This window comes from Callorhinchus milii, unplaced genomic scaffold, assembly GCF_018977255.1.
Source record: "Callorhinchus milii isolate IMCB2004 unplaced genomic scaffold, IMCB_Cmil_1.0 Scaffold20, whole genome shotgun sequence".
NCBI lineage: Eukaryota > Metazoa > Chordata > Chondrichthyes > Chimaeriformes > Callorhinchidae > Callorhinchus > Callorhinchus milii.
This window is the reverse complement of record NW_024704761.1, coordinates 10,180,223-10,198,364: the sequence shown is the minus strand read 5'-3', so window position 1 is coordinate 10,198,364 and position 18,142 is coordinate 10,180,223. Positions and strand designations below refer to the sequence as shown.

The following is an 18,142-nucleotide window of genomic DNA, read 5'->3' as shown; positions in this document are numbered from 1 at the left end:
TCACCCCACACCTTTTACAACTGAAGTTAAACTACAAGCTCATGTCCTTGCATGGACAAGAGCTATACCAATATTCACCATTTACCTACTAACCCACACCCCCACCTTGAGCTTAACCAGAGCTGTTATGGCTCAGAGCAATACCTGTGCTTGGAGGGCTCCGACCTGCTTCTCAAGGTTCTTCCTCGCTTCCTCTTCCTCCTCTTGCAGCTCCTGGAGATTATTCTTGTCCTCCTCCAGCTGCCGGATGCGGCTGCTGAGGTTCAACTTCTGCCTTGTCTCCTCCTGAAGCAACTCCTGCAACAAGCAAAACATTCAAACCCATTTTACCCCCTCTTCACCACTACCCCAATGTTTGATGGATGGGCTGGAATGAGGAGCAGTGAGGGCTGCCACAAACTTGTGACTCAATCACTGGACAACAAGCTCAAACTCTGGGCTTTACTGACTTGTGAGCGGCACCACTGGTAGTGAGCGGAGGCCAAGATGCCCACATTGGGTGAGATGCCATCACTCCTGACGCAGTACCATTCCTCCACTCTCACAAGTTGGAAGTTCAGGAGAACAATCTCTGGAACCTGTGTTCGTTAAAGATTTTGTATTGATTTACGTACTTGAGTGTCTTGCAGTGCAGACTCCAAACTGACTGTATCTTTGGTCAGTTTAATGGTTTTCTTCTCAGCCTCCTCCAGAAGCCCAGAGACATTGTCCAGCTCATTCTGTGGGAAGACAAAGAGTTAATCCGAGACTCTTTGTAACATCAGATCTGTTTATTTTCCTCATTTAACACGAGGTTTACCAATGTCCACTTGTCAACAACTGCATTTTACGATGTTAAAAGCTTCTTTCGAGTGCCCAGAGTAGGTCATTCTCAACTGTTCCAGCTATTCCTGTCAATCCAAGTGTAATGGGCTGTTTAGTTGACTCTTAATTCTTTCTTTCAAAGCCATTTAGGTTGTTAATACATGGATTTAAGCAAGAACTGCTGTTGAACACCCATGGCATCAATTGTTATATAATCACCCTTGTATTTGCTTTTCATATCTTCTAGACGTCTCAAAGGGCTTCATAGAATATACCTTAAAAGTGGATTGACTGTATATTTGGGGGCGAAACGCGGCAGCCAATTGCGCACAGCAGTGTCCCACAAACAGTTGTGGCTTGAGTGATCAAATTATTATTTTATTCTTGAGGGATTATTATGGGGAGTAGGGAAACTTGCCCAAGGTTTCGCCCTGCCAGGAATCGAACCCAGGTCTCTCGCTTGCGAGATGAGTGCTCTAATCACTGAGCTACAGGACTCTACGTTGTTGATCTGCTTGCATTTGTTAATGACCTTTCACATGCATTTGTTAAAAGCAACAAGCAATAATGTGTTGCCAGTTACAGTAGCCAGAGGACAGAGGGACATCGAAGTCTAAGCCACACACCACTGGGTTCCGTTTCTCAATTTGGTGCAGGAACTATACTGAAACCTCAGAGTTATGCAAAAGTCTGTAAGATATTACTGTTCACTCCCTTGAGTAAATTTTGAACAGGCAAACCCATCAATAAAGTCTCCTTAAATTGTGCAGCCGTTTCAGAATGGGTTAGAACGGAAACCAACATATTCCAGGATAGAAGCCCAACCATTTGCTGGAGTTCAGCCAGCAAGAATGGATTACATTTATTGTCTCAACAAAAGTTGTACTCGGCCAGTTGTAGTCATAGAAACAGGAGTAGGATATTCAGCCCCTTGAGCCTATTCTGCCATTTTATAAGATCATGGCTGATTGTACCTCAAGTCCAGTTACCCGCTCTTATAGAAACATACCTGCAGCTTGTGAGCTCTCTCGAAAAACTCAGACTTTGCCTTCTCGCTCTCAGACAGCTTGATCTGAAAATCCTGTACTTGAGCCTCCAGTTTCTTCCTGCGGTGTTCAGAGTCGCTCTTGGCCTGCTGCAAGCACTTCACCTCACTGGCCAGCTCTTTGTTATCATTCTCCAAGCTCTGCTTGCTCTTCTCTAGATTGCCTTTGACCTATTTAGCAATCGGAGGAAATCCAGTTCGTATTTAATCTCCAATGCGGCATGAACATCCATCCAATGTAAAACATGCACTTGTGTAGATTTGTGCTCAGTTCCAGTCAGATTAAAAAAATAAATCCAGAAATAATCTTGATTCCTTACTGATTCATTGTGTTGTGTTGGATCTGGTTCTAACGTCATACATTTCTGGTGAATACAGTTTGTGAATACTTATTCATGTTTGGTTTGAATCCCTTAGTTTGATGTCTAACAATTCTCATTTGACAATAATTTCCATTGATGTAGCTTTTTATGTAAAATGGTGGTTTTGAAGTTATTTACAAAACATAATTGATAAGAAACATCGTTATATAGATGAATTAAACAGCTAATTTGGGCCAGAAATGTCCTGTATCAGAAACAATGAGATGAACAACCAGTTTGAATTTGGGGAGCAAATTTGGATCAGGAAGAGGATAAAAATCATGATAAATATTATTGTTTTTTTGAATGCCATATTTCACCCGACTCAAAAGGCAGACAGAATCTAAAATCATTAGCAAAAAAATCAAAGAATGGAACAAAGATCTGAAAGCAAGTACAATTGTATCGGATACAGAATGATTTGGAGGCAAATTTGGTCGCTAATCTTTACCAGTAACTTACCACAAACAAGTGAAACAAAAAAGAAATTAATTTTAAAAAAAAAGAAAATGAGAGATGGGGAGCTCTTAAAATGAGAAGCTAGAATCGTTGAGGTACTGACTCTCTTGGCCTGTTCAAGCTGTTCAGAGATCTCCTCCAGAGCAGTGCCATGTCTTTGCCGGATGTCCTGAATCTGGACTTCGTGGGTCTTGGTCTCCTCTTCTATGGCTTTCTTCAGCTCAGCTACTTCCTGCTCACGTTTGGTCCTGCATTTGTTGAAATAATAATAATAGTAATCCTTTGCATTTGTGAACACATTTTTTTGAGGGGGGAATGCGGTTGTTGGGGTGGTGGGGTGGGGGGGCGAAGGATTTTTTTTTCTAATCGCAGGACAGCGATCAGACAATCTACTAATAACCAAGTTCCTACTTGCTGCTAGGTAAACAGAAGTGTGTGAGTAAGGAAACTTGCCAAAAGTTTTGCCCTGCCTCGGAATCGAACCCAGGTCCTCTCACTTTTTTTAAAAACAAGATTGAAGGCAGCACTGAATTTAACCCCCTCTGCAAATCTCTTCAAAGGAAAGCACGCTACTGAAGCAAAGTTAGCTTAGTGCTGCCAGGAGTTTGCCTCACTCACATCTTGAATCGCTGAATCTGCCCTCCCCAAAATGAGTTAGATTACAAGTCCTCCAACATGCCATGTTGAACTTACTACTACCCAGTCTATTAGCTACTCTACCTTAGCTCCTGCTGGGCAGCAGTTGTATCCAATGTGTCTTCCAGTTCAGTCTTTAAAGCTTCCAGCTCTTCACTCAGATCTCTCTTCTGCTTGTCAGCTTTGTTGCGCGAAGCCTTCTCAGACTCCAGATCCTCCTGAAGCTCAGAGATCTGGACCTGCAGCTCCCGCACCTGCTTCAGAGTATTGTTCTTCTGTGTCACCTCATCATCCCCTCTAAAAGTGAACATAAAAACATAAGAATTTGCTGGCGAAAGAATACAAGGTTCATCTAGTTCATCTTCCACCTTCCTGGCAGTCGCTTGAAATGTCGTGTCCCAAACTATATACTGTGTCCTGAGATATTAATTTCTAGCAAAAATCTATCTAATTTGTTCTTGAACAGATCTAAGAGCCTCAGTTTTAGGAAACTGGATAGAATTGGAAACCCGTGGAGTCAATGCAGGAACGTCAACTACTTCAGCTAGCGAGGGGACCATTGCCTTTCAGAATATACATCAATGACTTGGTAATGGACATAGGAGGGGGCTGCAGGCCTAGCCATCCGAATGAGTTATGAACCATTCCAGAATTGGTTGAACTGAAGATCAGTAAATTGTAATTTACTAACTGCTGTGCCCAATTGGCTGCCGCGTTTCATCCACAAAATACCCAGTTAATTGACTTTACAGTATAGTATGTGAAGCGCTTTGAGATGTCTCAAAGACGTGATGAGGCGCTATATCAAATGCAAGGATTATTATCAAATTATACTGGTTTGTACTATGTTGCACTGGCTAGAGTCTAACAGGGTATCTGGCGTTAAAGTACGCAGGTCTCTGCAGGGCCCCCTCTCAGGCTCACTAATGAGATTTCATAGCCATTTGGTAGGTGGCGCCTCAGACCTGGCCAGGGCAGCCTGAAGCTCTTCCTCCTTCTTTGCCAGCTGAATCTTGAGCTCCTCAATCTGCTGCTGCAGCTCTGCAATCTGATCAGACAGATCTGTCGTCTCCCCGTCCAGCTTCCGCTTGGCTTTCTCCAGCTCTTGGCGTGTTTTCTCCTCCTTCTTCAAACGTTCTGGACAGACAGACAAGCATGAGTTCCTGAACCCAAACAGGACGCTTCCTCTATTCCCTGCGGGCATTTAGCTCAGAAATACCATGGATTGTAAAACTCCACTTGGAATAGTTGAGCGTTTAGGGAGGATTGGGACATCCTTCCAATGTGAAAGGCGCTATACAAATGTAATATTGTATTGCATTAAGACCGTTCAGCCTACTGCACCTGTCCGTCAGTCCTACAATTGGGGAGTTAACCTACAAAAAAAAACAAGACTTATACATGGGACTTAAGTACATTAAAGTATACGGAAAGCGTAGGGAAATGGGATTAAACACCTGTCATTTTCTAACACGCTGTGCTCGCAGATCAGATTTGACAGGCTGAGTATCTTTCCCCCTGCTCTTTTGTTCCTTCAAATAGAGCACAAAGTGAATCTGCTTTAGGTCCAGATCAGATAAAGCACAAATTTAAGTGCATTGAGTTTTACTTTTCAAGAAAATGTTTATCATAAAGAGCACAAAATTGTGTCACGGCAGAAACTGTCCCAAATCCTCTCACCTTCCAGATCAGACATCATCATCTCCTGCTTGTTCTTGATTTTAGTCAAGTTTTTGGCCTTCTCCTCCTCCTCAGCCAGCTGTGACGTGAACTCAGAGATGCGGTCTTCCATCAATTTCTTTTCCTGGTGTTTTCATAAAAGAATACAACAGTCTTAATAAAGCTGGCATTTAACACCTTGATATTCATATTCCGAAGCAAATTCTACTCCCGCACTTTAAATCTCATCGACAAATTCCCAAGAATAGCAGAAACGCAGTTAAGCGTAAGTTACTCCAGTGAAATCCGGGTTAATAGAAATCATTAAACCAGAATGGAACAACTGGACACTTTCAAGGTGTTTGCAAGGCTGCCCCCTTTCTCAACTATAAGCGGATTTTGAACTCAGAACCTAAAACGGTTTGACTCTCAGCGACTGCTCAACAATGTTCAGGAGGGAAGAGCATTCTACTTTGCTTGGAATAGGAAGCAAAGTAGAGCATAACAAGCAACAAGAGCTCATCAATATGCATCTTTCTCTGTCCACACATCTTCTCTGCCTGGCACCTACCTACACCTCTCTACCCACTGCATAAACTCACCTTTCCTAGTTTGGAATTTTGATCTTCCAGCAGTATAATGTCCTCCTCCACCTTCTTGATTTTGGCCTCTGCCGTCACCTTCTCAAGTTGAAGCTTCTGTCGAGCTGCTTCCTCTTCATCCAGTTGCTCTTCTAGATCCTAACAGGAAGTGAGAAGCTTGTTAATAATAATAATCCTTGCATTTACATTTGGTATTGTGCTTCAGCGCCTTGAGACGTCCTCCTGACGTGAAAGCGTGATACAAATGTTTTTGTTGTTGGTGTTAACACTTCGTCAAGATGTCTCAAAGTGCTTCACAGGATATACTGTAAAGTGGAGTGACTGTGCATTTCATGGGCAAAACACAGCAGCTAATGTGCACACAGCATTGTCCTGCAAGCAGCCATGGAGTGAATGACCAATTTTATTTGGGGAATTTCTTCACCAGGAGACCGGGAGAAACTCCCTTTTCTTTCCAAATAGTGCCATGGATTTTTAACGTCCAACTGAACAGGCAGACAAGAACTCGATTAACACCTCATCCAAAGGGTGGCGCCTCCGACAATGCAGCAACACCTCCAGAACTGCACTGCAGCCTAGATTATGTGATTCCAAGTGTCATCCAAGTTGTGAGCTAAGGCACTGCTATGCCCACATGACCGCCAAACTCATCACACATCTCATTACTCTTGCCTGATGTGGAACAATGAAACATGTACTGCAGAGGTTCAGAAGCAAATAGAGTTTCTACAACCACCCAACATTTCCCAGATTACATCACAAGGTCCAATTTCCTCCTTTAAATGATTTTACCAAGGTCAGCGCAAAACTCCAACAGGAATGTGTTCAGCCTGAATAATTGGCTTAATGGTTCAGTATTATCCTTGGTCTCCTTTCTGAAGGATGAGACCTCACCCAATTCCAGTCTAATACCAGCAGTGAGGATGTGAGAGCAGAAGATTGCTGTACTAGTGATGAGATAGGCAAAACAAACACCCAAACTCTCATTAAATCGGTAAACTCTATACCTGCCCCATAGATACACAATGAGTACAGCACCTGGACATGTTGCTGCATTTTCTTTTTCTCATTCTGCGTTTGCTGGTTTCTTTCCTCCTCCTCCTCCACTCTGGCTTCCAGGTCGTGGAGGATTTCCTCCAGCTCCTGCTTCTTGGTGGCCAGGCGAGCTCTCATCTCCTCCGCCTCGGCAAAGAGTTCCGTCTCCGCTTGCAGCTGCTCGGCCAGAATGTTTTTCTCCTCAAAGAGCTGCGGCAAAGAAGAGGACTCGTCACAGTGTTTGAGCACAGTCACCGACATTTATAATTACACTATACTCACTTTTGAAGCCTCACTGTACAACTAGGAGGTATTGTCCCAATCAGAACCACAGTTTCAGCTGACGCACATCTTTTACAATACTTTGGTTGCAAGATCTCACACTTATGACAATTCCATTATAGGAACAGAATAATTTGGAAGAGACGACATTTATGCAGCTTTCTCATTGAACAAAACAGACTCGTATTTCTTATCTCAAGTGCATTTTTTAAAAATGAAGGGTTCAAAGAGTAGGAAAGAAATAGAATGTAGAAATTATGAATTTAGGGCTGAATATTATTTAGTAGAAGTTTCAAAGGGTAATCATCCCACAGAACAAATTACCGGGGTAGCACAAGGAGACTAAACAATCTGAATGAGTTTTATAAATTGGTCTAAGAGACTTTACTGCACTTTGAAACAAATGGGTTAAGGAATGTGATGGGAGAAGAAACCGATAGAACTTTTCTGATTTCTAAAATGTCTTGAGGTTTGATTGAAACCGGCGAGGAGACCCTTTTGAGTCTAGTGAGGATTGACCCAGAGCAGAGGACCACCTGGAAGCACCTTCATCCAGAAAGTCATGTGCAAATTGATTAAGAAAGACTTGAAACCCTTTGATAGAATGGAGTAGGCTGAATTTTTAAACCCTACCAACCTGCTGATACTTTCTCTCCATATCCGTCAGCTCAGACTCCACTTTAACATGTTTCTCCTTCACTTTGGTGAGCTCATCTTCTTTGGCCAGTAACTCCTCCTCTTGCCGTGTCACCTGCAGAAGTGGCTTAACCTAAACCGGGCAGGGAAATGGGAAAGCTCAGTATGAGGGTCAACAACAACAACTTACATTTATATAGCACCTTTCACATCAGAAGGACGTCCCAGGTAGTGGACACGTCAAGTCACCTCATTGCCTCCGTTGACACAATTCCCATTTCGAAGGACTTTCGGGATGTTGTGGCTAGTACATTTTCTTCCCAACCTATTTTAATATCCTGATATGGTGACCATCTTTCCCCGGTGACGTTTCTACTTTAAGAACAACTGACATTTTTAACAGCTTTCATCTTATCCAGAAGATTAATCTTCACATCCTCCTTTGATACACCCCATACTTTTAACTTTCCTATTTTAGAAACCCAAGCAAAGGTCTCAGTTATTGCTCTGACCAGTGACATATCTATCATATTCTCTTTTGGTATTTCGCTCTAACCTTTATATATTCCTTCATAAGTTCTTCTGCATTTATTGGTTGTATAATATACTCACTCTCTCACACACCACACACTCACTCAATAAAATAAACTCTCTCTTAAAAGTTAATTTGGAGATTATGAAATAGCACAGTTAGTTGTAAATGCTAGATTTTGGAATAATTATGCATGATTGTAAAATATTAATTGAAAGCTCCATTCCAATTAAAAAGTATTAATTTAGCAGTTCAGACAGTTGATTGATGAGAATACTGGCTCACACAGGAATTCATTTCCTATACAATAGGATTTATTTTGAGGGGAAAAAATATTTATAATGCAGGTTACATAGATGTACCAAATTTTAAGGTCAAATCCATGTCAAGCTAGATATGACAGAGGCAACATCAGGGCCCAGTCAAAGTAGTTATATATGTTACTTGGCAGCCAGTTATTTTGAAGTAATGTAACGGAATTGCAGAAAGGCAGATTGTTACAAGATAGCTTGGCTCACAATTCCAAATATCCCTTCCAAATTGGCTTGGTTCTATCCTGGGTCTTCACAGCTGTATTCTTCAACGCAAGAGATAGTCTAGCAATAGAGCAAACACTTGGTGCAGAATGAGTGCTATATTATTCTGCACACTTTTAACTCAAGCAAACTGTCTCTTGTGGTGGCTGGTGGGGAGGGAGGGAGGGAGGGGGATTGTTGTCATTAAACTCCAAACTGGTTGTCTTCAAAATCCAGCTTGGCTCTTGGTCTCATTGGCATCGTTGCTCACTTCACTCACAGCTTGGCCAGGAGACAACCAGTGTAACAACTGGCTATTGTTTAAGTTGAGGATTTCTTGCCCAATTAACTGAGCAAAGCTTCAGAATGTTAATTTCTCTGTGTAACTGGAATACATTTGAAACAGCCACAATGAAAAGGCAATACTGAACTCAAGAGGAGGACGGCGGTGCACACATAGTACATAAGGATTTCATTAACCTAGTTAGTCAGCTGTCGACAGCATCCCACTCAAAATCAAATAAGATTCACGGCAGATTCTTGGCAAGCCCATTTCACACGGATATATTTAAAAGGACATGTCTGGCGTCTTTGCAAAGCTTTATATTTTAGCTAAAAGCAAGTAACCTCCACAATGGAGCAGTGGGTAAATAGTCTAACCAATTTAGTAGTGAGCCATATACATTAGAATATCCCCAGATTCAAACCATGATTTGAGCAGAGTTAGTTGACTAGTTGGCAGCAGAAGCTCTGATTGGACTTTAGTCCAAAACCGAGAAGGCGAGCAGCCAGGGTTTCATTCCTCATCATCAAGTGACCTCAGCAGGAATCTGTGTACAAACACTGGGCCACTGATACTGACTCAATAGGCTCACGCACAAAGAATGGCCATTTGAGGGAAATAGCAAAGAGCTGCATAAACACATGCAAGCCAGCATCTCCAGACCAGGACAAGGGTAAAAAAATGAATAGCACTCCATAAAAAAAAACCTCTTTAGCCTTTAGTTAAAATTGTATCTGTACAGTCAAAGCTATAGACCCTACTGCAAATCACTAAACCAAGAAGTACCTGTAATGACATTGAGCACATGACTTTCACAAGAAGTGACCCTTTAGGACACTACCCATCTCCAGAACAAACCCACAAAGACAATAAAATGGGCCTTCTAAACTTTGACTTTTATACAGCCACAATTCCAACAAGCCCAGTGATCCAACACAGAACTCCCAAACCAACTGAAACCCTATTGTTTCAACTTTCATTTGGTCTGATATACAGAAAGCAGTCACCATACTTAGTTTCCAAATGGCTGATAGTCCCATATGTGTGTGTTTCTAATTGTCCTGTGTGGAATCTGCACTCTCTCTCCAGTGGCACACACTCTAACCCAGCACAGTTTAGGCGCAGCTTTGCAAGAGCCAGGCTTGGGGACTCCAGAATGTGGATGTATGTACTGCTAGAGTTTAACCAGCTAAAACCTGTAGAGCATGTGTTGGCTTCCCTCTGCTTATCGGGCTAGGCCACCTATTTAGGTTTAGGCTTAAGGAGCAGCATGAGAGAAAGACAGGCAACAAGGGCAGCAAATGTACATTTTAGAATTGCAATAAGAGGCAAAAAGTAATTTAAATTGATTAAGGCAAGCGTTATCAGCAACATAAGTCACGGAAGCACAAATTAAAAAAGCTATTCGTTACCCTGCCAACAAATTGTTATCAAGTACAAGAAAGTTCATGTCAGTATTTAGTTTACTTGATGTTTTCTGGTAAACAGAGTGACCAACCTTAGTGAAGAGTCTCCACCACTGCCAATGACGGAGCTTTAGGTAAGCAGCACAGTTTCTCTGTAGGACCTTGAGGGCACTCAGCTGCTGTTGCTTCCGAGAAAAGGCTCTGGAAAAGAGAACTTGTGAAATTAACAAAGATAACAACAATAACAACAAATTACATTTGTATAGAGCCTTTCATATCAGGAGGATGTCCCAAGGCGCTGGAAAACATTTCACAGATAACATTCAAAGATAACATTTCTCTCTGACTTTATGGCAAGAGTTTTTTTTTAAAAAAGATTTTTAAACCAAGAACGCATGGTAATTTCACTGCATTTTACAGAAAACTATTGAATTAAATTAGTTTCAAACCTTCTCTTGCAAACTTTTGCGGAGTACGCAGTCTAATGCAACACCAACACAGATACGCATATTCATGACCAACTGAGCTCAATCATACAATTACAAAAGCAGCAGCGACTACAGAACCTACTTCCTGGCCAGGTATCCTCGGCAAACAGCCTGGAAGAGGACAATGATGTCAGTGATTTTCAGGTCTCGCTCCTCCTCCAAGTGCGCAAGGACTCCAGCACGGAAGAAGATCTTACTTTGGCCGATACGGTATAAATTTGAATCCAGTTCCAAGGCATAGATCTGATCGAGGTGGAGAAGGGAATTAAAAAAAAAGCAATTGTTTTAATCATTGGCTATGAAAACCCACCCCAGAGCAAAGCTTAATTGGTTCCAGCAAATGATACAAGGTTGAATTCTCAGTAAACTGGTTGAGTTATGTCCAAAAAATATTTAGAGATGGCTTCAACAAAATATTTATTTTGAATCATAGAAACAGAGGAAACTTAATTCTTGGGAGTCCACATTATACTTTATTGCTATTAAAACAGTTTTTCAAAGAAAGGCGCAGTTGCATTAAGCTTACTTAATTTTAACCTATAAAAAAGGTTTGTCTTAAAAGTTTTTACAAGCATGAACATGAGGAGACTATGCCCTACCATTCGCTCACAGGCTTGCTTGCCATCCATGAAACCTTTGGGAATTGAATTTGGAGTCAGAATCTCATACCTGTAGAGAACAAGAGATATTAAAAGATTACCTCTGAAGATCTCATAGCATTACGGATTTTAATTTCCAGCTCATTTTAAATGGTCACAGTTTCAGGCAGCAAGTCCACCTCACTGTCGAGCCAACTTCACTATTGAATAAACTTCCCAAAAAGATTAAGAGATTTATCTGATAACCAAGAATATATTTATTTACTTACTTTTCAGGAACTTGCTTAGTTTGTTTCCGAAAAACTTTAGTTTCTTGTTCCACCACTTGAACAGGTAGTTTATCCCACCTGCTCATAATTTTTCATTAAAATATCTTTGTTTTTGCTGTCCTTATTTTGAATCTAAGAATCAGGTAGACTCAGATCTCCAACTAGATCTACTTTATTTCATCATCTTTGAAAAAAAATCATATGTAGTGTTTTTATTATGCCTCCTATGTCGAACATGTTTATAATGGGGAAAAAATATTACAAATATAAGATGTTCAATACAATGCATTATAGAGAGTCAAGGGTTGGCTTGATGCAAAAAAAATACACTGTTTGTAAGGAACAATGTATAAAAAAAGTGTAGAATTCATCTCGCCTGCAATTAGTGTTGGTTTTCGAAGACGTCGTGGAGCCAGAGAAGTATCTGAACATTACCTCTGCCTAAATTCCTGGAAAACAATCCTATTTGGAAACCCTTGGCGGCAAATTCGAATTCCTTCCAACACACCGTTGCAGCGCAGCTGATCAAGAACCAAGTGAGGATCCAACTTTCCAGCCTATACAGCAGAGAACATTACCAATCAGTCAACGGCTTAAACGATTTACATCAAAAGGTTGTTAAAAAAATACAACACAACAAATTACATTTGTATAGCACCTTTTACGTCGGGAGGACGGCCCAAGGCGCTGGACAGTCAGGGATTTGTACCTGAGCAGAGGATTTGAGATAAGGAGGCGGTAGAACGCAGGAAGGGTAGGGTAGGAGGGTGACCGAAAGTGCAGTCGAAGAGATGTGCCTTGAATGAGGCAAGGCTGGGAGCAAGGCAAAGGGACTGTGACTGTGAATCACGCCCATTACCAGGTTGATGCAAGTCTGAAATATGGTTCAGTAGCAATGCGAAGCGCTTTGAGAAGTCTCAAAGACGTAATAAGGCGCTATATCAAACGTAATATTATTATTATTAGTTACCAATTTCATTGCCACACAGGTTCAGGATCATCCAGCAGCACAACAGAGCCTGGTAACTTTCTCTTTGACCTTTTGTGTTTGGTTGAGATTTCTCCTTTTAGTTTTGCAGACCAGTTTTATTTTTAATTTGTGCAAATGATCTAGATCATCTCTCGCTCTGTGCCACTGCTGAATGGGAAATAGTCAAAGTCAGCTAAGGCGATTGCCACTTTTAGAACAAAACATACCCTTTTCTCGTGGTTCGGAATGATGCAGCGCACAAAATTAGGGTTGGTGTTGCGGAGAGTAGCCATCAGTTTGGTCAAAGATTCTTTGTACAGCTGCCCCACTGTGCGGAACATGCCCTTCTTGGTTTTATAAGATGACCCAAAGGCAGTCTCACTCATACCAGCAACCTGATCCAAACCCACGATACGGTCAACTGCGGAAATGAATCACAATAACGACAAATTACATTTGTAAAGCGTCTTTCACGTCACATCAGGAGGACGTCCCAATAATAATCCTTTCATTTTGATGTAGCGCCTTATCACGTCTTTGAGACGTCTCAAAACGCTTCACAGAATATACTGTAAACTGAATTGACTATATATTTTGTAGGTGAAACATGGCAGTCAATTGCACACAGCATTATCCCACAAACAATCATGGATTGAGTGACTAATTTATTATTATTATTTTTAAAGAATTATTACCCCCGAAAAAGCAATCCGCCAATCGACTAACAACTAGGTTCCTATTTATTGTTAGGTAAACAGAGGCTTGTGAAGTAAGGAAACTTGCCCAACTTGTCCCAAGGGCAGACATCACAGCTTTTAAAGCATCATATTAATTAGGCACATTGATGAAATGTTGAATCAAAGCTCACATACAATCACAGCAATAGAAAGACCCACAGTCCTAAATAACCAAGATCTAAAACTTTTTGGCAATATATGGTCCTATCAAGTTTCAGGATTAGCAGCCTCTCTGAACACAATTCTCGTCTCATATAATACTTCAAACAAAGATACAGAACTGCTGTAAAGTTTCAGTTTAATTCAAAGTCAGAGAGAAAGCCACTTCCCTAACACAAGCAGCCAACATGCCATCATCCTGCTTGTAATTTCCAGCTACAAATATTGTATATTCAGCACCAATCCTTCTGTAAAATATGTAAACCGGTTGTTTAACCCACATAACAGTAGCTCTAGTTTAAGTTTGGATTGGCACCAGCATCTTACCAATCAGCTCCTTGTGTTGGCAGTCACACAAAGTAATTGTTTGACTGAAGGCCCATGCAGGCTAGGTGGAAGATGAATGCTGTATGTATATATATTTACACTCTCCAGCAAAATTCCTAAACGTCTAATTATTTATATGCAGGAATGCTGGGGTTGGAGTCATCAATGATAGATATCCTACCTCTCAAAAAACATTACGTATAGTCACAGAGGTTAATGCTGTTAATATGATATAGATTTACTCTCATTCTGACAAAATCCAGGGATAATTTTATTCATCGCTTTCACAAAATATCATAACAAAGCATTTAATGCCCTCCACTCACCATCTTTCCATAGTTCAGCCACAAATTTGTCAGAGGACTGGTGCAGGAGGGTTGCAACATTGTCATTGAGTGGGTCCATGTTTTTCAGAAGCCATTCATCCGCTTTATAATCCACCTGACAGCACAGGGTTAAAGATTAACTAGAATTGCCTGGACCAAGTTATCCAGTTATTTACACAGTCACGCACCTGTCAACAAAGTACACACTACACAAAAAAAAGTTCTCTGTATTTACTTCAATGCCACAAAGTATGCATTTCAGTTCCATTTCACCTGCTCAAAATTGATCCGAAGAAATTTCTGAATTTAATATAGAAGGAAGATTACCGTTCAACTCAAAACATTGTTGAACATTGTGAGTTAAAAGGATACTTCCAGCTATTAGCAAGAAATCCTCAGGACTGGTCTCGACAGCAACCCAACCGTACCAGGAGAATTTAGTGCCCCCTTCCCGCTCCCACTACACACTAGGAAGGTTAGCAGGGAAAGAATTTTGTTTTAAATTCAACGAGTTCGGGTTTTCACGTTGCAGCCCATGAGATGGTGATCCAATTGGTGGCCCGCGGGCTGCACCCGGCCCACGGATCGTTTTCACCCCCCCCACCCAGCCCCCATCTCATCGGCCCGCCTGCTCCCTCCATAACCCGTAAATGTTATATTTATGTTTCTGGAAGGGAAACACAAAAATATTGCTTATGCGGCCTGCAGACGTTTCTCAAATAGGCCATCCGGTCCTCAGCAGCCAAAACGTCAGAATATCCTGGAAGCCTAAAGGATAGGAGGTTCTTGTAGACAAAATGTTCAAATAAAACCTTCAGGCAATCCATACCGAAGGCTTGGCGTTGCACTAAGCAGACGTACCTTGCCAGCATAATGGATGATGCAGAAGTCAGCCTTATCTTTGAGCTGCCGTGGTTTCTGGAATTTGGAGTGCGTGCCTTGTTCCTGGCTCAGCTTCTCCACAAATGTCTTATCAGTGGCCTTAGGAAACCAGCACTCCTCATCCAACAGAGCCAACACGCCAGGAGGATTAGCCTAACACAACAAACATAGTGAGTTACAACGCATTTCCAGGAGACAAAGTTAGTTTCAAGCCAAAAGCACATCCAACACCCCAAGTGATTATTAATACTTCAATTTACTCCAAACTAGCTTCCTCCAAACAACTCTGCTCTGAAAATTAAATTAGGGACCCAAGCCATTTGCTTCCTCATAGCCTGCTACAGATGAGAGTATGCAATGGCGTACTTCATTAGATAGCACTGTGCTTCCAATATCAGGCAAACTATTTAATTGCTTCTCTAAGAAAAAGAGCAAATTTGAAGAGTTTATCCAAATCTTCACTTCAGTCTCATTCACCTCCCTGTGACTGAAGCAGGTCTTCAGTCTGGGTTTTGATCAAGGACAATGTGAAATTTAGAGCAACCACACACATGAAATTCAATACTTGAGGGAAGGCATCAAAAAATGTTTTGTGAAATTTTTCAATTTTCTATTTTAGAATTAAACAAACATGAGGACAAAACTAACCAGCTGATACAGCAGAATTCAAGACTGAAATAGAATGATTTTCATTCTGAAGTGTTTACGTAAGCAACAGAAGTTAGAGCAAATATTTTGGCATCTTCCTTGGCTGTTAAACATCTAAATAAGGCATCATTTGTCCTAAATAGACTGTCAAATGCTCTACTATAAGAGAGCAAAGTATGTGTACAAGCCCACACTGTGGGTTGAAGTGCGTGACTTATTCTGAAGTGCCTGGTGATTAATATAAAGCTTTTAGTTCTTACCGGTCTCTCAATGAGGTCAATACAAGGTTGAAGATCGAGACCAAAGTCAATGAAGTTCCACTCGATACCCTCTCGCTGGTACTCCTCCTGCTCCAGGATGAACATGGTGTGATTAAACAGCTGCTGCAGCTTCTCGTTGGTGTAGTTAATGCACAGCTGCTCAAAAGAGTTTAGCTGCAAAGATAAACACAAAGAATACAAGTTAGGTTTTCAGTATAACTTGGTTTGTAGAATACAGAATAACAGTAAATACATTTAAACACATTGACTAACTGCGAGGAAACCCATGTGTCAAAGCAAGAAGTCAGTGGCTTATATAAGGGGGATTAAACAAATACATGAATGATTACCAATAATTCATGTATTTGTTTAAAACAATAATAAAAATTAATCATTTTTTCAATCTACGACTGTTTGTGGGACATTGCTGTGCGCAATTGGCTGCCGCGTTCGCCCACAAATATACAGTCAATTCACTTTAGAGTGTGTTCTGTGAAGCGCTTTGGGACGTCCTCCCGACGTGAAAAGCGCTATATCAAATACAAGGATTATTATTATTACCCAGGGACTCCCCGATATCTGAGGATAAAGTTGTTGCTGAATGATTGAGGCAGAGACCAGGAATATTCCTAACCTCCTTCAAGGAGAGTGAAAACCAGGCAGTTGCCCCTATGCTATCCCTCAACACTTGATGGAGAAGGGGTCAGGATTACACTGTGTGCTGAAGCCCCGCGATTGAACAGCTGAACAGCCTGCCAACACCCAATCTAGATTCACAAGTCGCATCAGGGACACCACTCCAGGAACCTCCGTCTTCAGACCAAGAAGAGGATGGTGGAGAGAGAAGGGGGGGGGATGGGGGGGAAGGAAATAAGAGGAGAAAAGGAGGGGGAAGAATGGGAATATAAGATGTTTTTGCCAACTTACCTCGAAGATCTCAAAGCCAGCAATATCCAAAATGCCTATGAATGAGGCCCCCTGCCTCTTGGTTCTGTCCAGAGCTTTGTTGATGCGATGAACAAGCCAACGGAAGAGTCGCTCATACGTAGCCTTTGCTAACGCTTCCTTGGCAAAGTCAGCCTGCAGAGAGCATGGAGTTACTATCCTGAAACAATACTGAGGGAATATTGAATGTCGAACATGTATAGTAATATCCATACCTGCTCTTTTGTCTGCGCTTTCTGCACGTAGTCTCTACCAACTTTAATACGCGGGCTGAGTATCGCACGAGTGAATTCCATTACATTCAATCCCAGCAGGTGACACAGTTTCTGAGCAGCTTAAGTGAGGAAGATTACAAAGAATTAGCCGGCATTGCCATCTGAACGTGTGCTTTAATTCCGCGAAGGGCAACTCAAAATGTAACTTTTTTCAGAGCAGATGCAATCAACAGCATATCTCGCACACAATCTATACCGCACTTCCACATGTTCAGCGGTTAAATGGCTTGGGCGTTTCATTCATTTCAGAAAGTAGCGGTAAATTTCTGAAGGAAAATTGCTGTTGCATTAGAGGATGCGGATCATGGTATAGAACACGACGCTTTTTTTTTTGAGGGATTTCTTTTTAATCCTACATTTTAAAAGATAAATCATACCAGCAAATAGGCTACAGTACAAACTTGCATTGGTATATTCCTTTCATGTCAGGAGGACATCCCAAGGCTCCAGACAGTAAGGTTTGCATCGGGGATGGGGGGTTATTCCCCTTTACTGCTCGAACAGGTTGCAAAAGAAAAAACCCAGAGGACAAACGTACCTGTGTTGTCGGGCATGGAGGCTTGATCAGTGTTTCTCTCCTTCTTGAAAACAATGTTACCAAACTGCAGAACCGACGAGACCACTTTGAGCATTGCTGTAAAGAAGGAAAACATTCAACACCTTGGGACAGAATATATTTTACCGACGCCAAAAAACTCATATTATGGGAAATGGAAAAGTTGAATTCTAAACCAGATGATTCTCTGAAATGGAAGGAAAACTCCAGTGATCTGCTTCACAATTAACAACTGTAAAGTTGCTGTTTCGTTGCGTAAATTCATACTCCAATCTACAGAAGTCCTGGTCCTAAAACCCGTCTATTCAAACTGTTGTCTCAGTGCAAGAGCAGGTAATAAAAATAGTGATCAATGTCAAATGGTAACTTGTCAATTTTATAGTGAACTCCAAGTGTTAGCCTCACAGTAGATAAATACGGCTGGAAATGGAGTTTAAACATGTTA

At 41.4% G+C, this 18,142-nt stretch overlaps 1 protein-coding gene across 5 annotated transcripts in view; it reads right to left on the bottom strand.

Annotated features, from left to right (window-relative positions):
* The window catches only part of LOC103175424 (myosin-10), a 74,948-nt gene that overhangs the window by 10,675 nt on the left and 46,131 nt on the right, over nucleotides 1-18,142 (bottom strand). For all 5 annotated transcript variants that reach the window (XM_042342440.1, XM_007888454.2, XM_042342441.1 and 2 more), the window contains 21 exons: nucleotides 17,680-17,775; nucleotides 17,082-17,200; nucleotides 16,849-17,001; nucleotides 15,922-16,095; nucleotides 14,993-15,166; nucleotides 14,132-14,246; nucleotides 12,810-13,003; nucleotides 12,048-12,169; nucleotides 11,344-11,413; nucleotides 10,827-10,987; nucleotides 10,349-10,457; nucleotides 7,522-7,653; nucleotides 6,606-6,812; nucleotides 5,568-5,705; nucleotides 4,987-5,110; nucleotides 4,272-4,443; nucleotides 3,391-3,603; nucleotides 2,774-2,918; nucleotides 1,814-2,020; nucleotides 615-719; nucleotides 145-297 (listed from right to left, as the gene is read on the bottom strand). In XM_042342440.1, the coding sequence (XP_042198374.1) occupies nucleotides 145-297; nucleotides 615-719; nucleotides 1,814-2,020; nucleotides 2,774-2,918; nucleotides 3,391-3,603; nucleotides 4,272-4,443; nucleotides 4,987-5,110; nucleotides 5,568-5,705; nucleotides 6,606-6,812; nucleotides 7,522-7,653; nucleotides 10,349-10,457; nucleotides 10,827-10,987; nucleotides 11,344-11,413; nucleotides 12,048-12,169; nucleotides 12,810-13,003; nucleotides 14,132-14,246; nucleotides 14,993-15,166; nucleotides 15,922-16,095; nucleotides 16,849-17,001; nucleotides 17,082-17,200; nucleotides 17,680-17,775 (3,083 nt within the window). The remainder of the gene's footprint in view (nucleotides 1-144; nucleotides 298-614; nucleotides 720-1,813; nucleotides 2,021-2,773; nucleotides 2,919-3,390; nucleotides 3,604-4,271; nucleotides 4,444-4,986; nucleotides 5,111-5,567; nucleotides 5,706-6,605; nucleotides 6,813-7,521; nucleotides 7,654-10,348; nucleotides 10,458-10,826; nucleotides 10,988-11,343; nucleotides 11,414-12,047; nucleotides 12,170-12,809; nucleotides 13,004-14,131; nucleotides 14,247-14,992; nucleotides 15,167-15,921; nucleotides 16,096-16,848; nucleotides 17,002-17,081; nucleotides 17,201-17,679; nucleotides 17,776-18,142) is intronic.